The following is a 10182-nucleotide window of genomic DNA, read 5'->3' as shown; positions in this document are numbered from 1 at the left end:
TAATTGTTACACTTTTTCCAAGACTGTCTAAGATAGTGTCAACACAAAGTTTCAATGTAAAGACTGTGCTACAAACTATTAGTGAACAATACTTGTGCCCATGCTATAAGTGAGATAATCCATTCCAATTCCTACAGTGAATAAGCTGTAACTGACCTCCACATTGTGTGTTATCATTCATTTCATGACTTGAGAATTCTTCCATCCTTACCACACAATGCAGAGGCAAACAAAAGGTTCTTTAACGTACACTTTGTCATGGAATCTTCTTTCCTAATGTCAGGATTAAGGTGCTCCTCAATGAAATTGGCAACCTGTACAGGGTTTTGACTCTAAATCATGTAATTAGTCCATATAGTAACTGGCAACAGAGGTTTATGTTTAATGAACCTGTATTGCACTGTGCATTTGTCAGCCCTATACCTGCTTACCCTGTTCAGGGATGTGAGAAGCTGGCATGCATTAGGTGAGAGGCGGGATATACTGTCTGTCACAGGACTAACACACCTTGACAGGCAATTTACAGTTAATCTGGTCAGAATATGTTTGTACTTTGGGGGAAAACTGAAGCACAAACAAATCATACAAATTCCACACAGAGAGGCCTGAGCTGGGACAGTCAGGTTTGAACGCAGGATGTCACTGCTGTGAATGCCATCATGCACAAATAGCAGTGTGTATGTAATTTAACATGTACTCAATCAAGCAAAATCATACTGAAAGGCAAGTTCACTCATCAGGATAGCAGTTTAAAAACACATTCATACAAAGGAGGAATTATTGTATCAAAAACTTTATTCTCAAATAATGTTTTCAAAATAGCTGATAGATAAACTGTGAGTCTCTTTAACAACAGGTTGTGAGGCTGCGTTCACATACAGTATCTGTTGTTTAACCTTTTATAACACTCCATGTTATTTCTCTCTCATGGAGGACAGAAAAATGACATTTTCCATCCATAAATTCAAAACTTGAATCTTGTTTACCAGTCATGATAGGAGCCTCCGAAACTGTTGCCAATTTGCTAACGCTGCTGCTAGAGTCTAAATGTACCACAATTTAATTTTCCACTCTAAACCCATAATGTCTCAGCAAGGAGGAGCCAGATTCCATCTTACTGGTTTCTCCTTGTTTAGACAGACATGAGGTCAGATTTTGGGCCAATGGGGTCAAGTCATCAAAAATCTTTTGCGCCTGTGGAAGTCATCCCTCTCCCAGATATAGACATTGGGATCAGCCACGCAGGGCTGATATTACACAAGAACACCATCTTTTAAAGGACCTGTCATTTTCAACTCATCCATGAATACTGTTGATGAGAATATGATACTAAACATCTGCTGTTTATTTTTTGTCCAATGCAAAGTGTGTGTGTATCCATAATCAATTAAAAAATGTATGTAAACAAGATATTTTAATGTGAGCAATGAACCAATGCTCACATGATTCTTTAGGCACTGCTGCCACATAAGAAGCCACCCAAAATTGCTCTTTATATCGCTACATTACAGATTGTGTTTTTTTGTTTTTTTGTTTTTTGTTTTTATTTTTCCATGAACGCTGACTTAGAAATTTCGATGTTCAAAACAAACAAATACTCTGCTGGCCCCAAGCTATGGAGAAATTGGGAAATGACCCATCCTTTCTGTTCCTGTGTAAAAGTAGCCGTAATGGACAAAAGAGATCATATGACATTTTGATATTCGATACTCAGGTTGAACCATAGATTTTTACATGGTGTGTAACAGTAAAAACATTGACTTTAATGAACAAGATCTTGTTGTACCTACATTATTAATCATAAAAAGTACAGCATGTTTAATAATTTGTTTTTTTTACAAATTCTCCATAAAAAATAGATTTCTGTACAAAATTTTTTTTTCTTTTGCACCTACTTCAAGTTCAGCAGCACATGATGATGGTGAGAGGTGACAGAGATGATGATGATGATGACGGTGATCATGATGCTTAAAACAACATTAATGACGATGGCAACCTCCCGATAAGGACCCACCATTTTTCCAACACATCTCTGTGCAATCTAGGACAAAAAAAAATTAACAAAAATATTTCTTAAAATACATTTATAAGCCACAAGGAGCAATTTACTGCATGTCAATATGTGTTACTGAGAACGCATTCTGACACTGTGTGAATATAGCACTAATATGCATGGTGTCCCGATCTACAAGCTGCCATGTGTCGAAATGAAATTATTCATCCTTTGCACTGATAAGTGAAGCTGGGCCTGCAGTCGACTCACGTTCAGTTCAGACACACCAGGTTGTAGATGTTCTTCAAAGCTCTAATGCTGAACATACGGCATGAGAAGTTTGTCCTATCCAAAGTATTGTGAAGGGGGTGAAACAAAGTCCTGAAATGAACTGCAATATTGAATATTTTAATTCCATTATATTGAAAATGAAGTGAAAGCAGCCCAGATAGGTGCTGTCTATGAACTGTACAGTCACACATACACACACACACACACACACACACACACACACACACACACACACACACACACACACACACACACACAGAGGAAAGTCCAATTTCCATCTGGCAATAATTTTTCACTGAGCCGCATATGGACACATGTATGGCACGGTTTAATCACAGGATTTTCCTACACTATTCCTGCAGGAGAAGTTTAGTGACATCCATCCCCAGTGACCGGGTATATTCGCATCAATGTTTAACACCATGACCCAATCTTGATGTAATTTATCTTACCTTATACTTGCATTTAATCTATTCTGTATTTAATATCTGGTGGAAAAACAGCACACATCTCCCCATGCATCACTGTGTGACATTTACAATCTTAGCTGGTATTTTTTTAAAGCTTGCAGCATCCTGGGCCCCTTTGTTTCACTGAGGACTGCTGACAATACCACTTTAGAGAGAGTGAGGGACAAATGTGGAAACTTTTTCTCAAACTATGCAAAGTCTCATCTTAAGAGGCAGAAACAACCTTGGCATTTTGAAATTTAGTGGAGGGGTTTTTTCACTTGTAGCCAGGTGTTTAAACCAATGAGGACTGCTGACAATGCCAAATGAAGGACGTGTAGAAACTTTTATACAAATTGTAAAAAAAAAAAAAAAAAAAAAGTCTTGAGATGAAGAGAACAGCATCTACATTTTCACTTTCCATCTCAGAGAAAAGATGTGTCATCTTAAGCAGAATTAAACACATCTAATTGTGAAAAAAGCACTCCAGCACATTTCAGAGGTCAGAAGTCACTGCGTCAGCCTTATGTTTAGCCTCACAAGTTTCCAACAGAAAGCTTGCTAAACAAGGTTATCGCACTAAAACAGAAAGGGCCTTTTGTTATAAAATTGGATTCTATTAAGATTTAAAATAAGTTTCTACACATTCATGGCTCTGATACAAATGTTGTCCATTGTAGGACCATTATTTCAGCAAAATGATCTTAATCAGGGCCACAAGAACAGACCTCCTCTTTATGCTATCTGTGGGTGAAACACAGATAGACCTGTAAGAGCTGTGCCCTTCTTCCCATTTCAATCATTCAAATTCCTTTAATCTTTATGACAAAGACAAGAAAATGAATTACCTCCAGCTATCAGGTTGACATCTTTTTTTCCTTTTGATTATAACACACAAAAATGTGATCTATTCTTATGACCCTGTTGAAGACTGAAGTTTGTCTGTACCTCCACCATGACTCAGCATATCTTTCTATTAGAGTCCAGGTACTAGAATCAAGGAAATTAAATGCAAAGAAATACTTTCACCAAGAGAACTTATCCTTATACCCATTTAGCTTTGCACTGGTACATTGGTATTATTATTTTATTTTGTATTATTATTGACTGCATTTGAAAGAGGTAACGTTGGCTACTGAAAGAAACAGGCATCAAAATGGCAGATGATGTCTGCCATGAAACAGCTGATTACTGAGGGGGAAATTGAGGGGTTAGTGGGAGGGGATCAAACTCTCTTTCATCAAATGGGAGTTTTTCTGTTCCGGCAGTCATAAAATGGAGCTCATCTGGCATCCGTGAGAGCTTACAGAAATATTGTAATAACTTTAGATTTCTGCTGTAGGCGTGAGACCTGATTATGGCACACACATGTGCCATAACCTTCAAGGATCTGCACAAACATTTACTCTGGATCTGGCTGAATTTCGTTTACACAGGCTCTGAAAATGTAACCAGCTTTACATGCCAGAATAAACAGGGACAACGTGGAGTCTAAATTTCTTGTTCAGGCACACTAGATCTGATCTGTGTCATTAATTGTTAAAAATGAGACCTTTTATTATGCTTGTGGAAACGTTGCAGCCTTTAATTTTCAGGCTCTATTATGCCCTCTTGACTCCGTAGGAAATCTCAACTGATTTAATTAAATCAATTAAAATAGAGACACTGGGTGCACTCCAGCAATAAAAAGAAAGTAGGCTAACTATCTTGAGAAGAGACATTCTTCTGTTGTTTACAGAGGTCTTGTTTATTCCTGGGAGAAATTGTGAATGTGCGTCTTCTGTCTATTTGCACTCTTCAACCACTGCCAGTACAACAGCTACAGTTGTACACACATCTGCATATCTTTTGTTTCTGGGCCTCACACTTGTGTAAGTGCCATTGTTTTGGGACATTTCATTTGCAACATGCAGGTCTGGAATACATTTGTTTTCAATTAGGCTGAAAATGTAAATAGAAACTGTCATTTACTTGTTAATTTATTGTCATTATTTCAAAAATGAATGAATGTGACAACCTTCTCATGCCAGATGGGTTTATTTTTTCAGTATTTGAGTTCTGGAGAAAATCCACTTTCTGATTTCAGTCAATTGCATCTTGGCCTGAAGAATATAACCGTAATATAACATGTGTTTGATGGACAGAATCACCATTTTAACAGTTGTACGTTTTCATTATCTGACTCACATACATTCCATTCACCATTTGATATTGTATGTGAAAATGAATGGGTTTGTGATTTATTGTTTGCAGGTATATGACAGTATGATGGATTGAAATCGTGCAGGTTAAAGCAAATGCCTTGAGCGTAAACCTAATGTGAGAATGATGTGCATGGAGTATGAAACAAACAGGAAACAGGCCTGAAGACACTGAAAGACGCACATTGAAAGCAGTTACATCTGTGATCTAAACCAAGTGCAGCATCTTTCGAAAAATAAAAAATATTTTTAGAGAACACTGCGAGAAATAACAAGCTTGCCAAGTGTTTTTCAAACCAGTGGATTTACTCCTGGGTGTTAGTACGACTTTTCGATTTAAAATACCAGGAAATGAGCTGAATGCGAGGTTGCACTCGTTAAGCTTGTGTATTTGTTGCAGTGAAGTTCCAGCATTGATAAGCAGGATGTAACGTACTCTCTGCACACGAGGTATTTCTCAAACAATGGAGGGGCTCAGGGGGGCGATAACTGTCGACAACAATAATTGTGCATGTTGTCTTCATGTCTGTTTGTCCTGTGCCTTAAATTCTAGAACAGATCACATGTATGCTTTGTGCTCTTTAAAAAGGTGTGTTGAAAAAAGATCAAGTGCATCAAGACATGTAAAATGTGTTGCAAGATGATGCATGATAATGTGAGTGGTTAGGGACATTTACAACACATCTTTCTAAAGAGAGTTACAGAAACAGTCACATGTTGTTTCTGAAAGCTTACACTGTCTACTACTACAAATGACCAACTGAAAAAAAGTGAGTCCATACTGAGATACTATTTCATCTTCTGAAGTATCTATAAGAGTACAGTCTCTCAGAAAATGACGGGAGTTTAATACCTGTAAATGAGACCATGCTGCAAATTAGGAATGTGAGCTTTTCTGTATATTTCTGCCATATTGTAGCAGTAACAGTATTCAGTATGAGCTTTCAGAAACACTGTTCTAAAAAAGGGCAGGACATGGTGCCACTGTGACACACTAGAAGCTCCGAGGTCCACAGGTAAACTGATCCCAACTTTCTGGTTGGTTAGCATGTTGTCATGGCAACAAAATAAACAACGGTATAGCATGTGGTCACGCCTTCTGCTAACAGGGAGTGTGAAATATAAATGTGTATATACAAACACTCTGTAACCCTGTATTTAGTCATTTATCATCTTTTTAAAGATAGAAGTTTTGAATAAAATTCTCTTTTTTCTTTTGAAGGACTCATTTTTCAAACCCATTTCAGACCCAAAAATTATTCATTTTTTCATAACCCAGTCAGAAAAACACACTAGTGCAAAATTTGTGCGGTTTAAGAGTTTATATAAAGTTTATATTTTGGGTTCCCCAGCAGCAGTGGTTTCAGAAGTCCCATGGGGCCACTGGGTTTTTGAACATAGAGTCTGTTCATCAATATCTTCACTGAAGAAAAATGCCACAAGAGACAATGAGAAACAACTATTTGTCTCTGTTTCCATAGCAACCTGTCCTTGTCTCTCTTTTCCAGCAGACTGACAGAGGTGTCTATCTGTCCATTCGTTTGTGTCCGTCTGTCTAATTTCTGTCAATCAATCAGTCTGTCTGTTAATCTCTTCATCTGTTTCTGATTTTGTGGCTGGAGAGTATACCATAGAAAAATGAAACAAAACAAAAAAAAAAAAACAGTCATCGCTTGACTGATATTCCCGACCAGAGTTACATGAAGATAAATCATTTCCTGGATTTGGCCACAGCTGATTGCAGCAGTCGACGATCCTGACAGCTTATTGCCTCCAGGCTTCCACTTGTTCAGCCACCAAGCACAGAATCCTGGCTAGTCCAAGAACAAGAATCAGTTGTCTGACTATCTGATTGTGTTAGACAGTCCTCTGGAAACCAGTCTATTGTGTCCACCAGCACGGCAACTCAAATGTCTGGTTTTCTGGTTCAGCACAGTCTGCCTAGTGCTAGTGTGGAATACTGTGTATAGGACTAATTTTAAGTGTGTAGTGCCTCTATAGAATATTTGAAAATGTCCAAAAATCATCTAGAACTAGTTTGCAGGTTCTAGCACTAAACCTGGGAAAAATATCATTTACAAATACTTGATTTGATATGTTTTAGCCTAATTAGTTGCCAAATACTGTGGGTAGACATAGTCATAAAAGGCAATACAGTAAGTGGCAGAAGGTAAAGACAATCACAAGAAACTAATAGAACATCCTTTAATGACAACTTAACTTACCTAACTCTGTGATTGTCCTGCTATATTAAACCTAACCCATTCAGTACTCCAAGCAGGCTAAAACAAACATTTCCAAATGATCTGCAAATGTTACTTGACCCTGGATTATCTAGCACTAGTTCACTACTCCTAGTACTAATATAATCCTGGTAACCAGTACTGGATGAGAGTTTCATTTTCTTTAAAGGAATTGGTCTGGTTGAACTTGTCACTGCATTTACTGCATTTAGTTGTCAACTTTACAGCAGTCTGTGTATAATCAATATCAGATTCCACCAAAACAGACTCTGTAAGCTGTCATTGTGTCAAAGAGTCCAGTCCTGTCAAGTCCAGCATGATGGAAGTCCAATGGGAGGTTTTTGGTCCAGCACCAATGATGGTTTTGTGTTGACATATAGGAACTGTCCAATTACTATTTTATGTCTGGAGGGGTGAAAGGGTGGAATAGTCTATATGCTTCCCCTGAGGGTAGAACCTCACATCGGTCAAACCCATGTCTGGCCTGCAGCAGGGGAGTTAGTAAGCCTATACCACTGTGCAAATTTGGCTTGGGGGTATGGTATTAGGTTGGGGTAAACCTCTATTCAGGGAGGGTATCAGAGGGCTATATGACACTGACTGTACCAAGCCTTTTCCATAAAGAGGTTGGATCAAATTTTGTAGAAGTCAACTGAGACTGGACGAGCACTGTTCAACAATCTTGCCGCTTTTTGAGGAAGTTCAACTCGTTGTACCATCTGTCTGATGTCTGAACAGCAACAGTGCTTAAGAAGAATCCTGGTCATTGGTCATTGATCCCCTGAACAATGGACTTCATGTTATTTGATGCCTACTCCCTTGTTTATTGGTGCCAACTTATGTCGCTCTTTCAGACTATAGGGAGAGTTGGATACCATTGTTCAGGTAGGAGGACGAGCAGAGCTGCATTACTGTGCAGGTTATGCTGACAGAGGACCAGCATGCTACAACACAGACTGCTCAAAGTGACAAGTCCTAATCGTAAGTTTGTTCTTTCTGTCCTGTTTGGTTAAACCACACTGCAGACTGCGACAGGGAGGTTGGAATATACCACTGCTTTGGTAGCAGCAGGTATGTTGGACTATACCACCGTGCAGACTGTATTGAGTGTGGTATCGAATCGAACCGCCTTAGCCTCAGTGGGCTTCATGTTGGTGTCATACATTGGGTTTTCAAATGATGCTTGACCATTGGAGCTCTCATGGCCGACATAGCCATTGAACTGGACCTTGGGACGTGTCCTGGAAAACAAACAGAAGGAAATAATTGTGTTAATGGCAGATATTTTTGCATAATTAAATTTAATGATCTGAGAGGAAAACATAGTACAACCAAAAGGATGCAGGCCTCTGAAACACAAAATGACAACTAACCATGCACTCCAACATTGTATGACAGTAAGCTCAAGTTGCTCATATTTGCTGATCTCCTTGTTTTAATATCCAATATTTAAAACAGCAACAAGCCTACATGAACCAGTGGCTGATGAAGAAAGTTGACCATGTAGCAAGCTAAGGATCCAGATAGATGACTCCTCAATGAGATGCTCATGTTGCTCTGTGGCTGCTGGATTTGCTGTGTGTCTGTGAGTTTGTTTTGGAGCCCTTTTACTCCCTAGTGTTTCAAACATCACTTAACTCAGCTTTAAGTGAAAAGATTTCAGCTGACTGCAAGATAGCATTATTTATCTGAAGTTAGTGTGAAAAGATTTAAAAAGTAAAGGCTTAAAAATGTACTGAATATTTAATGAATTTTGTAATTGTCTTATTTAGCTCTACAACCAATTCAAAAACCACTGTTTAATCAAAAAATTAAACGTCAGACACCCTTTCTGTCCTTCACTTTTCTTAATTGACACATTGGTCGGCAGCTTTACTCTTGAGATTAAAGGCGCAAACTTAGTGAAGGCACGTTTCTGGTGAAAATCTACAAATTGCAGGGAAAGTTATGGCAGGAATCAGAACTTGAACTATAACAACTGCCTGCTTCAGTGCTTCAGCTGCCCAGCACCCATCTGCTGCTCACGTGAGTGTGTCCGCATGCATATAACCTGTCATCATCCTGCAAATGGTACCCAGTGGTTTTAGATCAAAAGAATATATTATTACTCAATTTGCCTGAACGAGGATTTAAAGAAACTTACTGAAGGGCTTAAAACAGATATGCAGTGAAATATGACTACCCCCTCCTAATTTGTCTGTTTGTCGCAGATTACATTTTTGGATAATCAGGTTCTATAATCCAGTTAGATATAATCACTTACTCCCCAAACCCTGTGGAACTATTAGCAGGGAGGAGTGCTGCAGCTGAAAAGCTTTTTGACTCTGACCTCATTAAGAATGTGTGTATGTGAGTGCGTGTGTGTGTGTGTGTATGTGTGCACTGGTAGAAATCCAACCCTGGGGAGCCACTAAGCCTACCCTACATGCTCAACCCATTACTTTACAAAACTGCACACACACCAACACACACCGAAGACCTCCCCTGCGTGGCAGTAGTTCAAATCGCTGCACTAGTTTCTGGTTGTGGCTGTAGGTGCAATAGTTTAATTTTATTGGTAGAATGAAAAACAGCACACGTAATTGCTTTGACAGTATTATAAATGGAGTACAGACATACGGGCCAAAGCAGAACTGCAAAAACTGCAGTGTACACACTCTCACCTAGCTTTCAGTCTCTCAGTTATACAACAGTTGTATTGTAATGTAAAGAAATTGTTTCTGTTTCTGTTGGCTTGTCATTGTGTGAGACTATTGTACCATACATCTACTGCTAAGTCAAGATGAAAGTAATATTCTGGTTAGAGGTAACAATAAAAAAAAGAAAATTTAAAAAAGCAACAGTGTACAAAAAACAGTATACACATTACTTGTCTGAATCGGATCAATTTACAGTTGGTCAAATGCTATATTTGTTCTTGATGGCATCATGCTGACAGGAAGATGACAATGAGATCAAAGACAAAATAAACGGCCCTCCTTCTACCTTCAAATGATTGCTGTTTT

At 38.6% G+C, this 10182-nt stretch overlaps 1 protein-coding gene across 1 annotated transcript in view; it reads right to left on the bottom strand.

Moving 5' to 3' along the window:
- Positions 1 to 777: 777 nt before the first annotated feature.
- The window catches only part of LOC122979583 (CUB and sushi domain-containing protein 1-like), a 205120-nt gene continuing 195715 nt past the window's right edge, over positions 778 to 10182 (bottom strand). The window contains exons 69-70 of the mRNA XM_044347148.1: positions 2264 to 8418; positions 778 to 2041 (exon numbers count right to left, since the gene is read on the bottom strand). Coding sequence (XP_044203083.1) covers positions 8259 to 8418 — 160 coding nt within the window. The 3' untranslated portion in view covers positions 778 to 2041; positions 2264 to 8258. The remainder of the gene's footprint in view (positions 2042 to 2263; positions 8419 to 10182) is intronic.

The sequence above is a fragment of the Thunnus albacares genome, chromosome 1 (assembly GCF_914725855.1).
Source record: "Thunnus albacares chromosome 1, fThuAlb1.1, whole genome shotgun sequence".
In the NCBI taxonomy this organism is placed as follows: Eukaryota; Metazoa; Chordata; class Actinopteri; order Scombriformes; family Scombridae; genus Thunnus; species Thunnus albacares.
The sequence above is the reverse complement of the archived record's forward strand: the minus strand, read 5'-3'. Positions and strand labels throughout refer to the sequence as shown.